The 24649-nt window shown below is 36.7% G+C and overlaps 2 protein-coding genes across 3 annotated transcripts in view; one reads left to right on the forward strand and one right to left on the reverse strand.

Annotated features, from left to right (window-relative positions):
• LOC142337695 (uncharacterized) overlaps positions 1–24649 on the reverse strand; it is a 420762-nt gene that overhangs the window by 162554 nt on the left and 233559 nt on the right. The window lies entirely within an intron of this gene.
• The window catches only part of LOC142337696 (integrin beta-5-like), a 127146-nt gene continuing 109412 nt past the window's right edge, over positions 6916–24649 (forward strand). Inside the window, exons 1-3 of one of the 2 annotated variants that reach the window (XM_075387140.1) lie at positions 6947–7120; positions 15110–15125; positions 15662–16064. In XM_075387140.1, the coding sequence (XP_075243255.1) occupies positions 7057–7120; positions 15110–15125; positions 15662–16064 (483 nt within the window). In that variant the 5' untranslated portion in view covers positions 6947–7056. Of the gene's footprint in view, positions 7121–15109; positions 15126–15661; positions 16065–24649 lie in introns of both variants that reach the window. The other variant, XM_075387139.1, reaches the window with a different exon arrangement.

Below are 24649 nucleotides of genomic sequence, written 5' to 3' on the forward strand. Positions count from 1 at the left end.
CCAAAGTGTCCGCAATGTTCATGAAGGAAAGGTAGAATTTCTTTTAAAAGTGAACTCTGAATGATTATTTGTGTTAAGTTATTGAATTAGTCAATACGTTTCTGTCTCTTGATTAGATCATTTTCAATCCGTAAGTTTCTGAAATCAGTCCAAAGTTTCCACAGTGCCCTAGAGGCTCTTGCCATGTGTTTTCTTTGAGGGCGTTTCCTGTTCTCAATCCAGTTTTCAGTATAATGAGGTCGGCTGCATTTTTCTGATGTTCAACTAGTTGTTCAACAGATTTCCCTAGTCCAATGGACCAGATATTTTTTTCTTCCGTATTTATTTGGTTCACTTGATCGCAGTCTTTGACTTGGTCTTGAGTCTGTGAAACTCTCGACAGACAATCTGCGTGAGGGATCTTTTTTCCCGCTTCGTGTTTGACTTCAAAGTCAAACTGTCCGAGCTTTTCTATCCATCGGGCCGATAATTGGTCTGGTTCCTTAAAACAATATAACCACGTGATGGCCCTATGGTCAGTAACAATTAAAAATTTTTGTCCCAGAAGATAATATCTGAAGTGTTGAGTAAAATAAACTATTGCAAAAAGTTCTCGTTTTGTCGTTTTGCTTGCGTAAGCAATAACTCTTTCACCCCATTGTTGTCTTTGGGAAATAATTGCGCCAATGCCAAACAAAGGGGCGTCGGTGGTTAACGTATCGGGATCCGTGTCGTTCGGATAACCCAAAATTGGTGCTTTCTGTAAAGCTTGTTTTAGTTGTTCAACTGCTGATTGATTCACATTCCTTGCTCCAAGTAAAGCGTTCTTTTTTGTTTAATAGCTTATAAAGCGGCTCTGCTATTTTTCCGAAATCTTGTATGAATCTTCTGTAAAAGCCTACTAGTCCTAATATAGCTCTCAATTCTTTCATTGTTCGTGGGCTTTTCATTTTACTGACTGCCGCTACTTTCTCCGGATCTACTTCTACGTCTTTATTTGATACAATGTGTCCCCGGAAATGATTTTTTTCCTTAAAAAACCTGCATTTTGAGCCTTTTATTTTCAATCCAGAGTCTTTAAGTCGCCCAAGTACGAGATATAGGCGGTTGAGACGCTCCTCAAAGGATCTACCGAAGATGACTATGTCATCCAGGTATATTAAAGCCACTTCTTAGGAGAGTCCCGACATGATCAATCCCATTAAATTTTGGAAAGCTCCTGGCGCTGACGCCAAACCCATGGGTAGTCTCTTCCATTTGTAGAGTCCCATTGGAGTTAAAAAAGCTGTCACGTTCTGTGACTCTTCATCGAGTGCCATTTGAAAATATCCCGATGTCAAATTGATATTGGAAAAGTAACAATTTCCGTCTAGAGAAGCAACAACGTCATTTATTCTTGGTAGCGGCCAACTGGTTTTTCTCGATTTGTTTATTCAAACCTCTGTAACCTACAACTAGTCTGTAGCTGCCATCTTTCCTCTTCGCCAATATTGATGGTGCTGCCCAATACGAATGGTTTGGTTCAATTATTTTTGCATCCTCTAGATCTTCGACACTTTTTTTCATTGCTTTTCTTTTATCAAAGCTCATACTGCAATAACTTGTTCTGAACGGCTGTGCATCTTTGTTGAGTTTAATCTGATGTTTAATTTTGTCACAATATCCTATGTCATTTGAGTTTCGTGAGAAGACTTGTTGATGTCTCGTGGACAATTCCTGTACTTTCTCCTTCTGCTGGTCATTTAGTTGAGAACCTTCCAAGTTTGCGTGTTTTCCCATTTGAAAAGTTTTCAATGTTTTTGGCTTATTTTGATTTGTGAAAATTCCTTTCACTACTAAGTTCTGTTTGTTTTCAAAGTAAGTTCCCACTTTAGTGCTTTTATACACGGTTACTGGTGCGTCCGTTAGATTTAACACTTTTATCAAACTCCAACCATCTTTCATTGATATCATACAGACGGCTAAAAGCAAAACAGTCTTTAATTCAAATTCTTCAATTGCTTCCACTAATCCTTCCGCTCCCGGAATTTCTTCTCCGTTTTCATCAGCTAATCTAATTTTCATTAGACTTTTGTTTTTACTCTGTATATAAGTGTTTTGTCCTGCAATTGCAAAAACTTGAACACCTTGCGTTTTCTCTGTGGTGAGCGGTATTGAAATTTTAAAGTGACTGCTATATGGTTTCTCTTCGTGTAAGTTCAATACGCATTTATTGGTTTTCAGGAAATCAATTCCCAGTAGACATTCTATACCTTCGTCTGCCGTTATCACAAACTCTTGTTCGACCTCCGGTAGTCTTGGTTGCATCTGTACCAAAAGCGTTACTCTGCCTTTTATTTTGACAGCTGAGTTATTGGCTGTTAACACTCGTTTTGTGTATGTTTGTACAATTCCCGGTTTTCCCAGTTTTTCGTATGTGGACCAGCTCAAAAGCGATATACTACTTCCACTGTCTATTAACCCAACGCATCTGTTCCCGTGAAGTATGATTTCTGCGTTTAGACATTTAATTGTGTTTGTCGAACAAACTCTAATGACATTGCAGTTCTCGATGGTTTTCTTTTTAAAAGGGCAGTTTCTTTTCAAGTGTTGGGAACTTCCACATAGGAAACAATTTCGACAATTCCTCGAAAGGTGTCCTTCTTGTCCACAGGCTCTGCCTGTCGTTCCTCCTAGACGGTTCCTCTCTTGCAAAAGATCTGTCTCGTTGACTAGAAACTGGCGTTGGAAATCGCCGCCGATCGTTAAACCCACGATCTTGTTGCTGTGCTCTGTCACGTCTGTCGTCACCCCACCGTCTTCGGGAACCGCTTCGCTCCCTAGATTGATTTCGACGGTTTTCTCGATGTTTGTCATCTACTGACAATTGGTTCACAAGCTTGGTGACGGCCTCCACTAAATCTTTTGTTTCATCTCGTCTAATTACCGCAACTTTTGGTGTTTGCTCTTCCTCCTCTATTCTTGTTACAGCTTCCAGATGCAATGCTCTTTCCAAAACTGTTTCAATTTTCATATCCATGTCGCCGATTTGCTTTCTGAGATCTAACCTCACCTGACTATGGTTGATTCCTTCTGGAAATCTTCTCAGAACGAGATGGTCTGTAATGTCTTGCGACTCCGTTGGGTAAGCTTTCAAAGCCAACTGCTTTAAATCTCCCAGAAAATCTGTCAGTTTTTCTCCTGGTTGCTGTACGCGGCGAGCTAGCCGTCCCCGGAAAACGACCGGTTTTTCGCTGTAGTGTTCTCGAAAGCTTTAACGCATTCATCATAATTTTGTCGTGTAGCTTGCGGTAGAGTGCGATAGAAATCTATGGCAGATTTTTGTAGCCTAAGTGCAAAGTAATGCGGCCGTTCATCAACTTCGCGAGCCGGATCTCCTTCAGTTCTTCTCCACTTTTGTAGTTCCGCTAATAGCTCAAAATGCGTCACGTAACTTTCCAAGTCGTTTGAACCGGTAAATGCTTCCGGTAACAGCATTCTAGAGGTTGAGCCCGTTGCCATTTTATTGTTCCCCTACTTGTATCGTGCCCTTTTAAAACTTTGTTAAGTTGTTGAAATTATTAGTTTCTACAAAATAATTATCAAGTAGATTGTCACTGGAAGGTGTTTTCTATTTTTATCTTTTAATTTCTATAGCACTCTCTTCATTTTAATGTTTAAAAAACTTTTGTTTATAAAAATCTAACGCTTATTTCAATACGGTATTTCTTTTTTTTACTTATTTATTTACTTTTCTTTATTTTTAAGAAAGTTTTAATTTACAGTCTTATAGACGACTGTCCCACCTAAATTCTCTTTTTTTATTTTAATATGATTCTGTCTGAACTTCGATTTTCCTTTTTTTATTGATGTTTTTAATGTAACTAAGGTCAAAAGAAAAAAATATTTCCTAGACTAATAAGAATTACGCAGTGGCGATCAGTTTCAAATACGAACGACAAAAATAAGAAAGAACTCTTTATTTCAACTCACTTGGTAAGATGCGGTCTTTCCTGACAGGGAAGTTTCTGTCTCCACCAACGAGTAAAAGATAGCACCACGCGAGTAATTTCCCACTTGTTTTCCAGCGACTGATGTCCTGGGACTGATGTCCTCCGCTGTGGCTTCTGCAATTGATTCCCACAAAAAATGGTGGAAATTGGTGGTAATTGAAGATTTCCTTTAAATCTTTAAAACTTTCCTTTAAATCTCTGTCGCCAGTGTAATATCCGTGCACTGTCGACGGTTACGGTTTGGGTTGGATGTTATTTTTAAGCACTTTAAACCTCGGAGTTACTGAGGAAAATTCTCCAAGTTTCAGACTTGAATTTAATAGAGCAGATGTAAATGTACAATCAGTTTAATACAAAGTTAGAACTATTGCATGTAAATATTAGAAGTTTTGTGAAGATGAGAATTGTAAAGCAATTAAAGAGAGGCAGCTCGATTGTGTAAGGTTTAGTTTTTGAATATGTTCTTTGGTTTCAGTCCTATCAATGGTTAATTAATCTTAGGTTTTTTTTACCCATTCGTTAATCTCTATGGGATTTTCTCATAGTTATTTTCTACCGCACGGGTCCCTGTTAGTTAAACTAACAGATAACAGGTTTACCTGCTTGACGAATCCCGTCATGAACAAACATTCCTTGACGTGTCCCGTCAAGATGAAATTCTATGATGATTCCCATCATTATTTATGATGCTTTCTCTATTTTGTTAAAATTCGGTTTACTATTAGTAACCATCTCTTTTTGTTCTCCTTTTTGTTTGTGAAAATTTCGAATTATGCGTTTAATATGTAATTTATGAGCATGTCATACATTATGGTTCACTATATTGCCTCCCTCTTAGAAAATGTGAGTGTTCCACTCACTCACACGGCAAGAGTTTCAAATGTCCATTTTCGAGTTCATATATTCTTGTGCTTTTTCAATCCCCTACTTGTCAAAAATATTACGGGCCTCCTCGTCTTCCATAATTTTCTTTGCTTGAAGAATGATTTTAAACACGTCCTCACGACCACCCTTGTCCGGATGACAGAGCATTGCCAACATTTTGTAATGTTTCTGGATAGTACTGGTTGTGGCCCCCTTTGGCAGGAATAGAAATTCATAAAAGTTTGGAGGTCGACTGAACGGGCTCTGCGCGTTGATCGCCTCCAGCCTCCTCTGTATGACCTTCTTTGAGGTTTGCTCTGTTTTTACTCAACCCCTTAGCTTTCTATTGTCTATCTCGGCATTCTCCAACTCCCGAGCTAAGCACTCCCGCTCGTCCACCAGAGCGATACATTCCCTTGTTTTTGTTTCGGCTACATTTGTAACCTCCTCCAACTCATTCCCTCGCTGATTCCCTCCCGCTGATTCCCTCTGAGAAAATCCCATAGAGATTAACGAAAATGGGTAAAAATAACCTAAGATTAATTAACCATTGATAGGACTGAAACCAAAGAACATATTCAAAAACTAAACCATACACAATCGAGCTGCCTCTCTTTAATTGCTTTACATTTCTCATCTTCAAAAAACTTCTAATATTTACATGCAATAGTTCTAACTTTGTATTAAACTGATTGTACATTTACATCTGCTCTATTAAATTCAAGTCTGAAACTTGGAAAATTATCCTCAGTAACTCCGAGGTTTAAAGTGCTTAACAATAACATCCAACCGAAACCGTAACCGTAGACAGTGCACGGATATTACAACAGCAAGCTTTAGCAAATTTTTCATGACGGATCCTGGGATATCTGGAGCTACGTTGCTTGAATAGAGTTCTCTTAGAGCAATTTCTATACTGGAACGTTGGTGTACAAACTTTTTACGTCAGGAGATTCTATCTGCTCGTCATCTTCAAGAGTGAGACTCTAAGGCCTTTCTGGCATCTTGCGTGTTGGTTTCAATGTTTGCGCCCGGTAGTCTCTGGAAAAATGGTGTCAGAAATCTGTTTTCGTAGCTGCTGCCAGGTATCGAAAGAACAGGTCGGAGATGTGAATCTTTTTTATGTACCTTTGCCAGGCCATAAAGCCTCGCTGGTTGTGAACCTGTTGACCTGAGTCTTTGATAAATTTTGTCACTAATTTTTCCTTGCTTCATTAATTGTTGCAGACTGTTATTGATCTGTTTTTCATTTTTGATCACAATATCATCTTTTACTCAATTGATTTTTTGAAACTGATCTGACTTCAGCACCTCATCAAATTTTTCCATGTACGTTGACTTCTTCATCACACAGAAACCGCAGCCTTTGTCAAATAGTACCGCCAGCAAATCATTGGCTTTTAGGTAATCATGCACTTTTTTGACCCCTCTATCCACTGGGGTTTTGCGTACATTGTTTGCCTACCATTTTGCCGACGACTCAATTTCACAGAGATAAAGTCAAATGGGTATGTGTCACTCTAAATGAAGGTTATTTGAGAGCAGCTAATAGAGGCAGCAGAAACTTATACCGATTTTTAATAAAAATATAACATATCAGCCTTCAATGAAACGACGATTTTTTTGGTCTGGCTTTTTTACTGTTTTTTAAGACTGCAGATCTACAAGCTATTGCGGCTATTTTCTGGCAATCTGTCAGCTATGTTTTTATATAGCACGTTATTATGTAAAAAATAGCTCGTGCGGCGTAAAAGATACAAGCTCACTAAGCTGGGGGGGGGGCAAAACAGAATAGAACCCAAATTTATTGTTGGTTTTTTCTATTGTTTTGCTGTTTTCTCTCATCTTCGCTTTTGGTGCTTTATGTTTTAGACTACTGACAGGATTTAGAGTTATATAGGATTTGACTTGCCGCCCTCGAGTTGACCGACTATCTTACAAGGGAAGGGGCTGTGTTTTTTTAGGGGAGGGAGTTTTCTCTTAGTTGATCTTTTTCAGTTACCTGCTATATAACAACATATACAACAATATAACAAAGTCTACTGCCACTGGCATTTCGACGCTCGTGCGATTTGTTCCCAGACTGATAATTATGTTCATTTTTCAGGTACCAGAATGATATTTAACCGATTTTCTTTATTTTTGGTGTGGATTGGATTTGTTCAAAACTCTCGTGTTTACGAGGATTCGTTTAATTTATGCACCAGCTCTACAACATGTGATGAATGTATTGCTGCAATGCACATGTGTTCTTGGTGTGGTGATGCTAGTTATGAATACCACCGGTAAGAAAAAGTTTGCTGAAATAACCATCTTTTTGCAGTGTGTGTTTTAGATAAATTAATTGATTTTAAATTCAACAAAATAATTTATTCCAATAACACATTGCAAAAATTTGAGTGTTTTAGCAGTTCTTTTTGTAGTTGTTTTTTAGTCTTTGTTCGTGGCCTTAGGAGCACAACTAGTTGCTCTCCTGAGGCGTTACATCATCTGCATGCGAGCCCCAAGGATACTTAGGCGGCGCGAAATTGTTGCTTCGATGGGAGCTTTGTTCACGACGAAGTGGAAATAATTGACGGTTGTAGAGTACCTGGCAGTGTAATAGGTTCTGATAATGCAGAAAAGAAATTTGTAGAAAGATCACTAAAACAGCAGAAATTGTCGCTAAAAAAGCTGGACGCTCATTCCAATGTTTCACCTCAAAATATTTATAAATCGTTCACTTCATCGGTTTAGCATAAATCGACCTTCTTAGCTCGTACAACACCTTATATTGAAGACCTGTTAAAAGAATGCGCTCACTTAGAAGAGATTCGTTCACTTAACTAAGCTAGTAAAAAGGGGGCATCAAGCTTGGTGAATGTTAAGCCATTGAAGCAATATCACTTTGACCTAATGAAAAGCGAGTTTCGTGATGGCATTGCCCTTCGCTATGGTTGGGACCCAGTGAAGATGCCATCACTATGGCACATGCCCTCCTTTGTCCGAAAGCAGGATACACGCACATGAGACATACTGAACTTCGAGATTCCTTTGCGAACTTGTTAGGCGATGTTTGTGATGATGTCGAGATCGAAACGCATCTTCGGCCGTTGCAAGGGGAACCTTGCTCTTAAATCAACGACAACTGATGATGATGCAAGATTAGATATCTAGTTGAACGGGCTTAGCGAATTGATGTTCAACAAAACTTATTTTGATTTAAAAACAGCTTCAAAAGCGGTGAAACAACACATCAAAGCTCTCTGAGCGAAAAGAGGACAGCTACGCTGATATCATATCTAAAGACAAAAATCAGCTTTGCTCTCCTGAGGAGTTCAATCCTCTGCATTCGTGGGTCAAGGACGCTTAGGCGGCGCGAAATCGTTGATGCTTCGACGGGAGCTGTGGTCCAAGAAGGGAGGTAGTTAATTTGACTCGTCTACTCTCGTCATAAGTTGTTTGTTTTCTAATGCTGTATGTCTTTTGTTTACTTTCTCAGCTGATGTTTGTATGTATTATCATTTTATTGATAGATTTAAACAAAACGAAATCCTTTATGAAGACGTGGTGCTGGGAAGGCCCGGGACCAGCCAATATTCACCCAGTGCTGGGGAGGGATCTTTCTTAATTTAGCTTTTTATATATATAAATCGTCCACTTCTTCAGTTCCGCATAAATTGAATCTCGTAAAACCCCTAATTGGGTCTTTTCCATTATAGCCCCCCCCCCAGCCTAGTTGTCATATAACCTAAAGCTGCCCCAATCTTGGTAAACATAACATAATGGGGGGTTATTTTTAAACGGGGGGGGGGGGGGCTCTAATGGAAAAGACCCAACCACCCAAGTCTTGAAGACCTGTTGAAGCAATGATAAATCAATCAACGGTGAGCTATTACCGAATCTAGTGAAGAATCCAGCCTACAACCAAAAAAGGAACGTGTTTTCGTTGTGGGAAAGGTAGGTTGGCCGAATCATCCTTTAACCTGAAGACCGTTGTAAAGATTACTAGCGATAAGTTCAACTTTAAAATCTTTCAGCCGAACTAACCCAACAAATTAGGAAATAAAAAGGAGGAGCTTGATATCAAATGGAAAAAGACAACAATTAAGGGCGAAATGATTAAGAACGAGGTTCGCTCACTTGCTTCAGCTCGTGAAAAAAGGAGCACCTAATGAAAAGCGGCTTTGGTGCTGCCATTGCCCTTCGCTATGTTGGGACTCATTAAAGATGCCATCATTATGCGCTTGCAATGGAAATTTCACTCTCGCTCATGACATCACATTGTCCAAAAGGAGGATACACTTACTTGAGACTTAATGAACTTCGTGATTACGTTGCGAATCTGTTCAGTGATGTCTGTCATGACGTTGAGATGGAACCTCATCTTCAGCCGTTGCAAGGGGAAGCCTTTAATCAACGACAATTGATGATGATGCAAGATTAGACATCAAGGGCAACGGACTTTGGTAATCCAGGTTCAACGAAACCTACTTTGATGTAAAAAATTTTTCAAAAATTTGCCTGGAAAGCAATAAATTTGCCCCCAAAGTGGTAGGGAATCCTGCGAGTATCACGGATCTTTAAAAAAGAACAAGTAGGAACAAAGAATAATTGATGTTGTTTTGTCAGCCTGTCTTTTCGTGCACTAGTGGAGCTGGCCCAGCAGCTTTAAAGCGCCAAAGCAACTGGTACTGAAGCTCTCTGTGCGTAATGAGGACAGCTACGCTGACGTTATCAGTTCGCTCTCCTGAGGAGCTCCATACTGTATTCGAGGATATAGGACACCTAGGTTGCGGGAAATTGTTGATACTTCAATTGGAGCTGTTGTTGAAAAAATGCGGCTCTTAGTTTGACTTGTGTACTTCGCCATTAGTTTTGTTTTCTGGTTTTGCCTATATTTTGTTTTACATTTTTCGCAACTGATGTTTGTGTTACTTCTATTTTTTGATGGTTTTCAGAAACATGCAATGCTTTATGAAGACGTAGTGCTGTGAGGGCCTGGACCACACAGTGTTTGGGAGGGGTATTTCTTAGTTTATTTTGTAGGTGAAATTGAAAAAAATATATATTTTAAATTTAAACAAAGGTCCTCCCCTAGAAAAGTGGTCAGTCAACTCGGTGACAACAAGTCAACGTAGACATACAAGTTTTGAGTGTAGTCAAATATCATCTGTTTTTTGAACAATACGGATTACAGATAAATTATTTTGAATCGAGTTCCCATAAGATTAGTTCAATCTCCCTTCCTCCATTGCCGTTGCAGAATTTTCTATGTCAGGAGAATGGTTCAGCTCCCTACAGCCAGTCGTAACTCTTTAAACCGGTCTTAACTTGGACTATTTGAAAACGGTCGATTTTTCTAGTTTTTCACCCTTTGCTAATAAATTGAAGAATGCATACAAGGGGTACGGTTAGCAATACATGGCAGTCAGGTGAAAATCGGCAACAGCAAATTTCATCAATCGAGGGTACAAATAATGGCGAAAAGTTGGATCCTATACGCAATAAAATCGACAAAAGAAATATTTCAAAATTTCAGCTGTTCCCTCTGTCTCTGGATATCAAATTTAAATACTTCGCTTCTCTTGAGGCTCAACAGTAATTATGTTATTTATAAAGTAGGTTCATTAAACTAGCCTTACTCAAACCAGGCAACATAAGCAGACAAGTTCTGGAACAAAATGTGGACTGAACGGAAAAATTTTAGGATTTCCTCATTAGAAAGGCTGTTTTACCACATGAGCAGTGCCCTTAAAAATACTAAGCAGGGATCATGAAGTTATCGATAGTTATCATTGTCATAATTTTTTAGTAAAACCATTGTACATCTTTGGTCGTAGTCTCGAAAATTAATATGCTTAACTATACATCGTATAGTATCTTTGTTTTCTACTTGCACAAAAAATGGTTCTTTTTCACATATGGCTTTGTTAATGTGGCTTAAGATGAAAACATGATTTATTTGAAAACGGGATATGCCGATTTTTGCATCTTATTTCTGAATTTTTGTTCTTATTTTTTTTTTTGGTATAAATTAGTTGTTCACTTGGTATAATTGTTTTTTTTTACTGGATTGCATGGCCGTTTGCTGCGGTATTCATTGTAGCGAAATAAAAAAATTTGATCTCATTGGTGTGAAACCTTTTTTGTATAGAGGTTTGTCCTTTTTAAGAATCTATCAAAGTTTAAATAACAAAATATGTACTTCTTCTTTTATGGCTTCTTTAAAGTATATCTCTGCTTCAATTGGTAGACAATTGAAACAAGATTGTTGATCAGAGCTGTCGGAACATTATGGGCCATCGCACATTGGCAAGCCTGCTTGTTAATTGATCTCAAACGAAGTTTATCGCAATTATATTAGTCCAGTGGTCTTTTTATGCAATTTTTCCATTGATCAATTTTTTGTCTGACCCATTTAACTTTTCGTCCTCAAAAGCGGGATAAGCAAAAACAGTTTATCAGGTAGCAGTTTATAGAAGGCGCTCCATTCAAATGCAAGAAAGTTCTTCTAAAAGAAATTGACATTGCAGTAAACGAATTCTGCGCAATCAAAAGAGTTAGAGTTGACCAAATACATCCAGAACAATCGGACACCACAGAATTCAACGCACTAAATGCAGCAAGCAACCCAGCAGTTGTCTAATTTTTAGAAAACATGGCCACTGGATCGGCATCAATGCAATCAGCATCACAAGAACCACAAATTTCCAGCCTGAGACCACCTTCCATTAGCACGCGAGAATTCAAAAACAGTTAAAGCATAAAAAGGAAATCGTACAAGAACAGAAACAATCGACAAACAAGCTCAAACGATTGCAGAAAAAAACCATGCTATGGAAAAACAAAAGCAGCAGATAGAATTAAGAGATAATGCAAACGCATACCAGTGTCGAATGATTGATCATTTCCAATCGGAAGTCGAATATTTACGGGACAGAACAGTTCGCTAATGGAAAACTTAATGGGTCACAATATTCAAAATTCAACTAATTTTTTTGAGCCGTCGGAACCAAAGGTTTTTCCAAAAATTTATCAACAGAAACACTAACCATTTATAATTTCAGACAGCTCATACAAAAATACGGCAATCTGATATTTCTTATGATACTGGGATTCATTCTTCTCCCTCTGCAACAATTATTGATTTGGGACAAACAGTCGAACAGTATTCGTCAGGAGCAAAATGCCAATCACTCATTTTTCATGCGGGTCATAGTAGTATTGATAAGGGTGTTTCGGGGGTGGCCGCAGCATCTCAATTATGTGAAACTTACAAAACAATTAAAAAGTTGAAGCCTCACCGAGTTCTACTTTCTAAAATTCCACAAGTTAAAAATGGCCATTATGGGCGTGAATCGAATAATATTGAAATTGAGGAGTTCAATAAGCAACTGGGAAATTTTGCTTTGGAGTTAATTGGAACATTTAAATGGACTAAAGTAGAGGTTTTGAAATGCAACATTACAACATCGGAAATATCTAATGATAGTGTTCATTTAAATTTGGCTGGAGTACAAAAAATTGTCAAGAGTATTCGGAACTATTATTAACAGCATAATATTACGGTGTCACAAAGCAACATTGCACTGCAACAAAATCAGCGTTTTTAATCCATCCTTTGGTTGTGTGACTTAATGTTTTTTTTGTCAGCAAAATGTGAGCATTTCCAAACTAATAGTTTTTGCTTTTTTACTTAGCACTTCAAATGAAAAATTTATATATTCGGTTATGTCACAACCAAAATCATGATAATTATAATGTTAAAATTAGGTTTTTTCGTTTTTTGAATACTTGCAAAATATTTTTTTACACTTCATGCGCCTGCTCAATTGGTGATATTCATCTAAATACGGGTCCCTTTTCTCACATTCTTGAATCGGACATGCTGATAGACATAGTTACAAAGGACTGCAAAAATCTAAACATTTGCCTCCTCAGTGCACGCAGTTTAAAAAACAAATCTGAGTTTTTGACAAATTAAACCAAAACAGTGATCCTAACTGAAACTTGGTTGAATGGAACAGATATTTATCCAGAGAATTATTTGAGTCCTAATTTAATTCAAAATCAAGGTCATCAAAGACAGGAGTAAATAAGGGTGGGGCTGTTGCCATCTGGATTCCTAGGGACATATCTTTAAAACAGCGAAATGATCTAAATGTACTCAATGAAAGCTTTTTTTGAGTCCTTATGGGTAGAAATATCTGGGCTATCGGTTAGCAAAATCCTAATTAATGCTTCGTATTGTCCAAAGAAAAACTTGGGAAACTATTTCATCTATGAATTAACTTCAGAAACTTCCTCGGCGTACTCAATCACTGACGAAGTTTTGCCTTTTGGCGATTATAACCTCAATTATTTCAAGAAAAGAGGATCCACTCTGTGGGATGAATTTGCGAGTAATTCTGGACTCACTTTATCAAACACAGAAAAACCAACACGAGCCACCAGCCAAGGCGTAACACTAATCGATCATGGGTTTTCCAGCAAAAACCAAATTTAATAGGTTGAGATTTTTCTCCATCAGTTGAAATAGATCACTTAATTGTTTTGTACACTACAAATTTTCTTGTTGAACCGAAAAACAGGAAGCTAAATTTTATCAGTAGAAAAGAAAAAAAGTTCGATGCAAATAAATTTAGTCTTGATCTTTCAAATCAGGACTGGAGTAACTTATATCAATATGAAGATGGAAATAGCATATACAATGTTTTACATAAACGGTTTCAGTAGTACTCTAGAGTTTCACGCCCCACTTATAAAAAGCTTTCAACCAGAGAAAACTGCTGAAAAGCCTTGGCTAACAAAAGAACTGAGAAAAAAATCACGAAAAACAGATTTTTTAATATCTGGAAAAAGAACTCATCGGAGCAAGCGCATACCATTTTCAAATATCAGAAAAATTTGGTTAATAGGCGTTTTTGAAAAGCCCAAAACGAAGTTTGCAATTTTTTTTTCAATGAACTACCAACAAGTAAAAACAATGGAGTTTCATCAAAAAAAAGAATTGCAAAGAAAGGGAGTGTCTCGTTATAGACAAACTAGTCGATGGTGAAAGAGAAGTAGAAAATGAACTTGATATTGCAAATTGTCTCAATAGAAGTTTTCAAAAATTAGGCTTATTTAATGGACAATATGTGAGCGCTCCATATATGTCTCGCATAGAAGTATGGGGAAAGTTTTGCTTCAGAACAGTCACACTAAAGGAACTCTATGATGCCATTGATTCACTCGACAACAATAAGTGTCAAGGTGCAGGCGTTTTTAATGCTTGGGCAATCAAGGCAGCAATCGAACCCATTTGCAGTTTGTTTTTAACCCATGCATTAGTCAAAATATTTTCACAGAAAATTTGAAACTTGCTTTCATTAGTCCGGTCTACAAAAAGGGATGTAAAAATATGTGAGAACTATAGGCCTATCTGAATTACACCATTGTTTGCAAAACTCTTTGAGCGAATACTTCTCAATCAGGTTAAAGAATTTATACATAAAGAAAAAATTTTGAACGCTACACAGTTCTGATTTCAAAAACATAAGTCTTATTCAGATGCTGTTTTACACTTAATCGAAGCATTAGAAGAAAACTATGATAACTCAAGAATTTCAATATAGCATTTTAAACTTAATTAACCTGTTAAAAAAGCAGGTAGCGCTCGGAGGGCATCAAGTTCTTTTAGAGCCCTAAGCCATTTTATACTCTAAGAATGCGATTCACCAAAACTGTTTTGAGGAGACAATTTTTGAAGGGCGGTTCTTAATTTGACCAATTTGACATTTTGACCACCCTTAGTCACCCCATCACCTCCCTCCACCCACCATCAGCGCCCACCGCCATCAGCCCCTCATTACCTCCTTCAACACTCCCATTGTCCACCCATCGATTTGAACCCCCACTCTCATCTAGCCTTCGCAACCCTAATACCATTACTTAAACCCCCCCTCCCCCTCCCCCCCCCCCCCCCCCCAACGCTTGCAACCCCCCAACACACACAAACTCCGGTCACACCCCCTTAATGCTAGCATCCCTAAGCACCAGCTTGCTACTACTGATGCTGCCAACCGCTCGCTGGTCGTTTGAGAGCATTTCGCCCGACGTTAGTAGTTTGTTTCAAAGTTTCAATGTGGTTTCGTCAACGGCATGTTTTTAACCTGTAATTGTATGTAATTAGGGGGATAACTGTTGGGTAATGGTCCAACGTTTCACCCGGACTTCTGATGTTTTTTTCTGTTTGGTCCTGTGATGGCCAATTGTGCCTGTCTGTTAATTCTATGCATTTGTTATTTCAGCAGCCTTCGGCCAAGAGTAAGTTGTCCTACTGAAATCACTGTAATTTGAACATGTCTGCTGTGTTAAGTATGGTGTCAGGACAAATATCCCTATGTTAAAGTAAATTATGTGCCACAAATGCCCAAAAAACCCGATCTAAACGTTAAACAAATTGGTGACATTTTGGCTGCCTCAACGTTTGATTTCGAAAATCAATCCATGATATGATATGTCTATCAGAAAAAATTTATTATCAGGGTAATTGTCAATAATGCTGATCTATATGACTGTGATTTTGTGCAAAGAATTACTTTAGCACAAAAGAAGAGTAAAATCAGATGAACTTAAGTTGGTGGTTGATTGGTGCTCAGTGTGTTGTTAGTTTACTGAACCTAAAGTGTCAACCAAATCCATCTCAGCTGTTTTTCTGTTATTCGGAAGCTAACGTCGATGAGTATTTTGGCATTGGGTAAAATGTCGGGCAACTGTTAAATATGTAGGTTTCTGATGTCCTGTGGCTGCTACCCTCACGCAATTTCCAACTGAGTTTAATACGCCTTCTTTCGTTTAAGGTGCAATCTGGCGCAATTTCACCTGGACAATGGTTGTCCTTCCGAATACATAAATGACCCCAAGAATGTGATCCAGATGCCTGGCAATATAGCAGTTGGTCCTAAGAGTGAGGATGTTGCTTCAGCTGTTAACATGCAACCCCAACTGGTCAACCTGAAAATGCGACCCGGATCTACTGAGAGGTTCAACGTGACCATCTACGTATCCAAAAACTACCCGGTGGATTTGTACTATCTAGTGGACAATACAGTCAGTATGATGGATGACTTCAAGAACTTGGCAGTTCTTTCCGACCAACTCATTGCTGAGATGAATTCGCTGACTCAGAACTTTCACTTGGGACTTGGAACCTTCAGTGACAAACCAATGAGGCCGTGGATTTTCACTGATTTTTACACTCAGGTTAATTTAATTTTTTATTCAATTTTTACTTTCTCGTTCGGCGCGGCAATTGCACAGATATGACATGAAGTAACTATTTTCTTGACGTCGACGCTTTGATAACACTTTTTCTTCTGACTAGCATTGATTTCGATTGATTGTTAGTCTATGATAGACGAATAATGATAGACGATGAAAAGTCAAAAGGCAATGTCAGCAGAGGAAATTTATATGAACGAACACGCTGCTAGATTTTTTCTGCTTCAATTCATTGAGAACTTTATCTCACAAAGACTTTTTTCGATAAAGCAAACAAGTTGTTTTTCCTTCCACAAGCAAACCGAATTATTGGGTATTCTATATCTGGACTGCAAACTGGTGAGACCAAACCAATTTAACTTTTAATTTCATATAGCTTCATTTTCAGGGCGAGTCTTTTTTTCCTGGTTTATGCATGAATAACTAAAACCAATCACCCTGAAGCATAGATATCAAGATGACAGATACTATTTCGGGTTTGTCAAAATGGACAAAAGAGAAACTAGTATGCGAGGTGATTGAACTAAGAAATCAAAGAAGGGAGTCGCTTAACTTAGCAAACAAGAATCAAGAAAACAGCCAAGAATTGGATAGACTTAAGCTTGAATTAGAACATCAGTAAGAACTTTATAATCAATCTCAATCTGAGATTCATTTCTTGAGGAGTCAGAATGATAAATTGATATCAAATTTAATTAGCGAAAAAACAGTAGAAAAAAGATTATTTCTGACAGCTCGTATAAACTGGTTCGCCAAAATGACGTTAGTAATGAGGCTGCCATTCATTCTTATCCATCTTCAACAATAAAAGACCTGAATAATATTGACAATTATGCGCCATCAACAAAAGCAGAACGTCTGATTAATCTTACAGGGCATAATTACATTGATCAAGGTACGGCAGGAGAAGATGCCGCTAAAGAGGTGGGAGTCGTTTTATTGAAGTGCGCTAATAAAATAAAGCCTTACAATGTACCGATTTGTAAATTAACAAGGTAAAAAACGGCAGCTTTGGACGCGAAACCAACAATGAAATAACCAAATTTAACGGGGCTTTAGACGATAGTGCAGATGGTTCACGCGGCGAGGTTCAAAATACCAACATAAAAGTTCTGGATTATAATTTGGAAGAAGCAGATATTCGGATTGATTGCATTCATCCTAATCAATATGGAATCCAGAAAATGGTTTTTAGCTTAAGAAATTACATATCAAGTGTGGTGTATCAACCTTCTGGCAGCAACGTATCTATGAGACAAATCAAAAAGCAGCCAATAGATAAGTTATCAATAACTGGAACAGAAGTTGTCGTATGGGATATAATGCGTTTGGGTGACTTTGAAAAATTTTTTTCTCATTGTAAATGTCTGTTTTTTAGCCTGTTTTTTCTTGCAGAAAATAAAAAGTGAAATTTTTAAATTAATTGTCACTCAAGCACTTCAAATTGTTTGATTTTTAAAATCAAAACAATGGTTGATTGCTCTTGAACGAAGTTCATAGCAATTATTGTAAACGTGTAGCAATTATTGTAAATTTTTCGCTTAACAGTTTTGCGTTTTTCTTTTAGAACATTCTTTGACTTCTCAAGTGACTTTTTCACGCTTTCGTTCTTCATTTTTGAGTGATATCTATTGCTCTCACTCCGAAGTAAAGCTTGTTGCTAATATAAATTGGTTGCAGCACAACAACAGGAAGGTTCCGATGGCGCAATTGGAATTGGTTGGGGTTATTGTTCGGGAAGTCAATGGTTCGAATCCCGTACGGGGAATAGTTTTTTGCATCCATAAAAAATTGATCTAGGCTACAGACCCTGAATTAACAGCTACGGCCTCGCCTGTCGTTCAAGAGCAATTCTTCCGACATTTGTCTGTTTATGTTTGATAATGAGTGTCTTGGATTCACACTTAATATATCAATTCCTAGCTATATAATCTACTTAATTTTACTTTGCGGCGATGTCGAATCTAATCCAGGACCCAATTTACATAATTTACAAACATTCGAAGACTACGAAAAGCGTAGGGGAATTGGAAAATTATATCCTTTTTTGTATATACAAATATTAAAAGCGTTAACAACAAACACAAAGAAGTTTTGAATTTTTTGCAGCAGCAGAACACAAACATGCTTTATTGTTATTGAAACATGGATAAACGATAATCAAAAGATACCCTTGAGTTTTTTAGGCAACAATCGCCACTTTGTTCATCAAAGTAGATCAAAATTGACGCAGTTAACGAGAGGTGGTGGAGTAGGAGTATGGGTACCAAATACATTCAAGCTTAAAATAAGTAATGATCTCAACTCTATTAACAGAAGTTTTTTTGAATCACTATGGGTTGAAATAAAAGCACCGTTTAATAAAATAAAGCCTTACAATGTACCGATTTGTAAATTAACAAGGTAAAAAACGGCAGCTTTGGACGCGAAACCAACAATGAAATAACCAAATTTAACGGGGCTTTAGACGATAGTGCAGATGGTTCACGCGGCGAGGTTCAAAATACCAACATAAAAGTTCTGGATTATAATTTGGAAGAAGCAGATATTCGGATTGATTGCATTCATCCTAATCAATATGGAATCCAGAAAATGGTTTTTAGCTTAAGAAATTACATATCAAGTGTGGTGTATCAACCTTCTGGCAGCAACGTATCTATGAGACAAATCAAAAAGCAGCCAATAGATAAGTCATCAATAACTGGAACAGAAGTTGTCGTATGGGATATAATGCGTTTGGGTGACTTTGAAAAATTTTTTTCTCATTGTAAATGTCTGTTTTTTAGCCTGTTTTTTCTTGCAGAAAATAAAAAGTGAAATTTTTAAATTAATTGTCACTCAAGCACTTCAAATTGTTTGATTTTTAAAATCAAAACAATGGTTGATTGCTCTTGAACGAAGTTCATAGCAATTATTGTAAACGTGTAGCAATAATTGTAAATTTTTCGCTTAACAGTTTAGCGTTTTTCTTTTAGAACATTCTTTGACTTCTCAAGTGACTTTTTCACGCTTTCGTTCTTCATTTTTGAGTGATATCTATTGCTCTCACTCCGAAGTAAAGCTTGTTGCTAATATAAATTGGTTGCAGCACAACAACAGGAAGGTTCTGATGGCGCAATTGTAAGTGGTTGGGGTTATTGTTCGGGAAGTCAATGGTTCGAATCCCGTTCGGGGAATAGTTTTTTTGCATCCATAAAAAATTGATCTAGGCTACCGACCCTGAATTAACAGCTACGGCCTCGCCTGTCGTTCAAGAGCAATTCTTCCGACATTTGTCTGTTTATGTTTGATAATGAGTGTCTTGGATTCACACTTAATATATCAATTCCTAGCTATATAATCTACTTAATTTTACTTTGCGGCGATGTCGAATCTAATCCAGGACCCAATTTACATAATTTACAAACATTCGAAGACTACGAAAAGCGTAGGGGAATTGGAAAATTATATCCTTTTTTATATATACAAATATTAAAAGCGTTAACAACAAACACAAAGAAGTTTTGAATTTTTTGCAGCAGCAGAACACAAACATGCTTTATTGTTATTGAAACATGGATAAACGATAATCAAAAGATACCCTTGAATTTTTTAGGCAACAATCGCCACTTTGTTCATCAAAGTAGATCAAAATTGAAGCAGTTAACGAGAGGTGGTGGAGTAGGAGTATGGGTACCAAATACATTCAAGCTTAAAATAAGTAATGATCTCAACTCTATTAACAGAAGTTTTTTTGAATCACTATGGGTTGAAATAAAAGCACCGTTTAAGAAAAAACTTCTAATAAACATTTCTTTTTGTTCCGACAAAAACTTGAGCGCATTTTTTCTGGACGAGTTGACATCAGAATTTTCTATTGTGTGTAATACTATTCGGAGACTATAACAAATTATTTCAATCTAAGAGAAAGAGAGTTATTGACAGAATTTGCTCCTAACAATGGGCCTGAATTAGTAAATAAAGATACTCCAACCTAGACAAATGGAAATCTGGAAACACTGATTGATCACTGTTTAACCACAAGACACCAAATTTTTGATACAACGGTTATCGAGCAGTTGTTTGGAAGTGATATTTTTACACAAGCTTCCTTTCGTTACTGATCATTGACTATGAAAACAACAAAACGCAGTTTTTGTTATAGGGGTACTAGAAAATTTAGTGGAGCTAATCTTAACAAAAAATGCATCAGCGGAATGGAGTCCCATGTATCAACAAAACAATGCAAACTCAACTTTTGAAAAGTTTTCGAATGTTTGAAAATATTCTGAATGATATGACTCCTATTAAAATAGGAGAGCCATTGTCAGAATCAACAAAAAAGAAATGGTTTTCCAGAGAAATTTTGAATCTTTCTAACGAAAAGCCCAGGCCTTTCAATATTGGGAAGGAAAAAGCAGACGTTGACACAACTCATACAAAAGAATAAGAAACCATACAAACAGACTTCTTAGAAGGGCGAGTAACAATTACTCACGGAAATTGTTCGAAAGTCTTCCGATTCAAAGCAACAGTGGAAATTAATTAAAACAAAAATGAAACACGAGGATAAAAATGGCGAAATTTCTATAGAGTTCGGTTCAACCAAGATATTTTAAAAGATAAAAAAAATTGCTGACACAATTAGTATTTGTTTTTCTAAATTAGGTTTATGCGAAGGCGAGGCAGAAAAGGTTGAGTTACTGAAATATGCTTTTGACAAAACTGTTTTCCTTCAGACATATAACGAGAAAAGAACTGTTTACTGTTATTGATCAATTACCACAAAACAAAGCAGCGGGTCCCGTTTACTTAGTGCATGGTCCTTCAAGTGTAGCAAAATGTCTATTGGAACACACCTACAGTTTGCAATAAACAAATGCATATCAAAAAATATTTTTCCGGTACTTAAAAAAGCATATGTAACTCCAATTTACAAAAAGGTGATCCACTGGAAGCAGAAAACTACGGACAGAATTTCAGTTACACCGACCCTTGCAAAAGTTTTTGAAAGACTTTTGCTCCAGCAAATGCTAGAACATGTTAAAAGTTATGAAAAAAACAATCAAAATCAATTCGGGTTTCTGGAAAGAAAATCTTCGAATGACAGTTATATCGTTGACGGAATCAGTGTTGGAAGAAAATGAAACTGTTGTTAGTATATTCTTGGATTTAGCCAAAGCTTTTAACTCAATATCTCACTAAATTTCTCTCGGAAAAATTACAAAATATGGATTTTAGTATGGAATCAATTGCAATGCTAGAATCGTTTTCGTCTAACAGAAAACAATGCGTAAAGAACGGCATTGAATATTCGAACTGGGTGAAAATCAATCACGGAGTACCTCAAGGAACAGTTCTCGGACCTTTAATTCTCATAATGTTTATCAACGATTTCCCAGAAAAAATGAAAAAAAGACGTTTTACATTTGCAGATAACATGCATTATTTGCCATTCCAAATTCGATGAAAATCTCTTATGCGAAGTTAACAGTGTACTTGGACATACTAACAGTTATATGAGGCAGAATATGCTAACTTTAAACCGAGATAAAACAGAAATTGTGCTTTTCTCAAGAATTGGTGAGTCAAAAATTGAACAATTGCTTTATAATGGAATTTTCATAGAGCCAAAAACAAGTTGTCGTTATTTAGGTATAATGATTAAAAAACTTGAGCGCATTTTTTCTGGACGAGTTGACATCAGAAATTTCCATTGTGTGTAATACTATTCGGAGACTATAACAAATTATTTCAATCTAAGAGAAAGAGAGTTATTGACAGAATTTGCTCCTAACAATGGGCTTGAATTAGTAAATAAAAATACTCCAACCTAGACAAATGGAAATCTGGAAACACTGATTGATCACTGTTTAACCACAAGACACCAAATTTTTGATACAACGGTTATCGAGCAGTTGTTTGGAAGTGATATTTTTACACAAGCTTCCTTTCGTTACTGATCATTGATTATGAAAACAACAAAACGCAGTTTTTGTTAAAGGGGTACTAGAAAATTTAGTAGAGCTAATCTTAACAAAAAATGCATCAGCGGAATGGAGTCCCATGTATCAACAAAACAATGCAAACTCAACTTTTGAAAAATTTTCGAATGTTTGAAAATATTCTGAATGATATGACTCCTATTAAAATAGGAGAGCCATTGTCAGAATCAACAAAAAAGAAATGGTTATCCAGAGAAATTTTGAATCTTTTTAACGAAAAGCCCAGGCCTTTCAATATTGGGAAGGAAAAAGCAGACGTTGACACAACTCATACAAAAGAATAAGAAACCATACAAACAGACTTCTTAGAAGGGCGAGTAACAATTACTCACGGAAATTGTTCGAAAGTCTTCCGATTCAAAGCAACAGTGGAAATTAATTAAAACAAAAATGAAACACGAGGATAAAAATAGCGAAATTTCTATAGAGTTCGGTTCAACCAAGATATTTTAAAAGATAAAAAAATTGCTTACACAATTAGTATTTGTTTTTCTAAATTAGGTTTATGCGAAGGCGAGGCAGAAAAGGTTGAGTTACTGAAATATGCTTTTGACAAAACTGTTTTCCTTCAGACATATAACGAGAAAAGAACTGTTTACTGTTATTGATCAATTACCACAAAACAAAGCAGCGGGTCCCGTTTACTTAGTGCATGGTCCTTCAAGTGTAGCAAAATGTCTATTGGAACACACCTACAGTTTGCAATAAACAAATGCATATCAAAAAATATTTTTCCGGTACTTAAAAAAGCATATGTAACTCCAATTTACAAAAAGGTGATCCACTGGAAGCAGAAAACTACGGACAGAATTTCAGTTACACCGACCCTTGCAAAAGTTTTTGAAAGACTTTTGCTCCAGCAAATGCTAGAACATGTTCCGACAAAAACTTGAGCGCATTTTTTCTGGACGAGTTGACATCAGAAATTTCTATTGTGTGTAATACTATTCGGAGACTATAACAAATTATTTCAATCTAAGAGAAAGAGAGTTATTGACAGAATTTGCTCCTAACAATGGGCTTGAATTAGTAAATAAAAATACTCCAACCTAGACAAATGGAAATCTGGAAACACTGATTGATCACTGTTTAACCACAAGACACCAAATTTTTGATACAACGGTTATCGAGCAGTTGTTTGGAAGTGATATTTTTACACAAGCTTCCTTTCGTTACTGATCATTGATTATGAAAACAACAAAACGCAGTTTTTGTTATAGGGGTACTAGAAAATTTAGTAGAGCTAATCTTAACAAAAAATGCATCAGCGGAATGGAGTCCCATGTATCAACAAAACAATGCAAACTCAACTTTTGAAAAATTTTCGAATGTTTGAAAATATTCTGAATGATATGACTCCTATTAAAATAGGAGAGCCATTGTCAGAATCAACAAAAAAGAAATGGTTATCCAGAGAAATTTTGAATCTTTCTAACGAAAAGCCCAGGCCTTTCAATATTGGGAAGGAAAAAGCAGACGTTGACACAACTCATACAAAAGAATAAGAAACCATACAAACAGACTTCTTAGAAGGGCGAGTAACAATTACTCACGGAAATTGTTCGAAAGTCTTCCGATTCAAAGCAACAGTGGAAATTAATTAAAACAAAAATGAAACACGAGGATAAAAATAGCGGAATTTCTATAGAGTTCGGTTCAACCAAGATATTTTAAAAGATAAAAAAAATTGCTGACACAATTAGTATTTGTTTTTCTAAATTAGGTTTATGCGAAGGCGAGGCAGAAAAGGTTGAGTTACTGAAATATGCTTTTGACAAAACTGTTTTCCTTCAGACATATAACGAGAAAAGAACTGTTTACTGTTATTGATCAATTACCACAAAACAAAGCAGCGGGTCCCGTTTACTTAGTGCATGGTCCTTCAAGTGTAGCAAAATGTCTATTGGAACACACCTACAGTTTGCAATAAACAAATGCATATCAAAAAATATTTTTCCGGTACTTAAAAAAGCATATGTAACTCCAATTTACAAAAAGGTGATCCACTGGAAGCAGAAAACTACGGACAGAATTTCAGTTACACCGACCCTTGCAAAAGTTTTTGAAAGACTTTTGCTCCAGCAAATGCTAGAACATGTTAAAAGTTATGAAAAAATCAATCAAAATCAATTCGGGTTTCTGGAAAGAAAATCTTCGAATGAGTTATATCGTTGACGGAAACAGTGTTGGAAGAAAATGAAACTGTTGTTAGTATATTCTTGGATTTAGCCAAAGCTTTTAACTCAATATCTCACTAAATTTCTCTCGGAAAAATTACAAAATATGGATTTTAGTATGGAATCAATTGCAATGCTAGAATCGTTTTCGTCTAACAGAAAACAATGCGTAAAGAACGGCATTGAATATTCGAACTGGGTGAAAATCAATCACGGAGTACCTCAAGGAACAGTTCTCGGACCTTTAATTTTCATAATGTTTATCAACAATTTCCCAGAAAAAATGAAAAAAAGACGTTTTACATTTGCAGATAACATGCATTATTTGCCATTCCAAATTCGATTAAAATCTCTTATGCGAAGTTAACAGTGTACTTGGACATACTAACAGTTATATGAGGCAGAA

This window comes from Convolutriloba macropyga, chromosome 4 (genome assembly GCF_964194025.1).
Source record: "Convolutriloba macropyga chromosome 4, txConMacr16.3, whole genome shotgun sequence".
Lineage (NCBI taxonomy): Eukaryota > Metazoa > Xenacoelomorpha > Acoela > Convolutidae > Convolutriloba > Convolutriloba macropyga.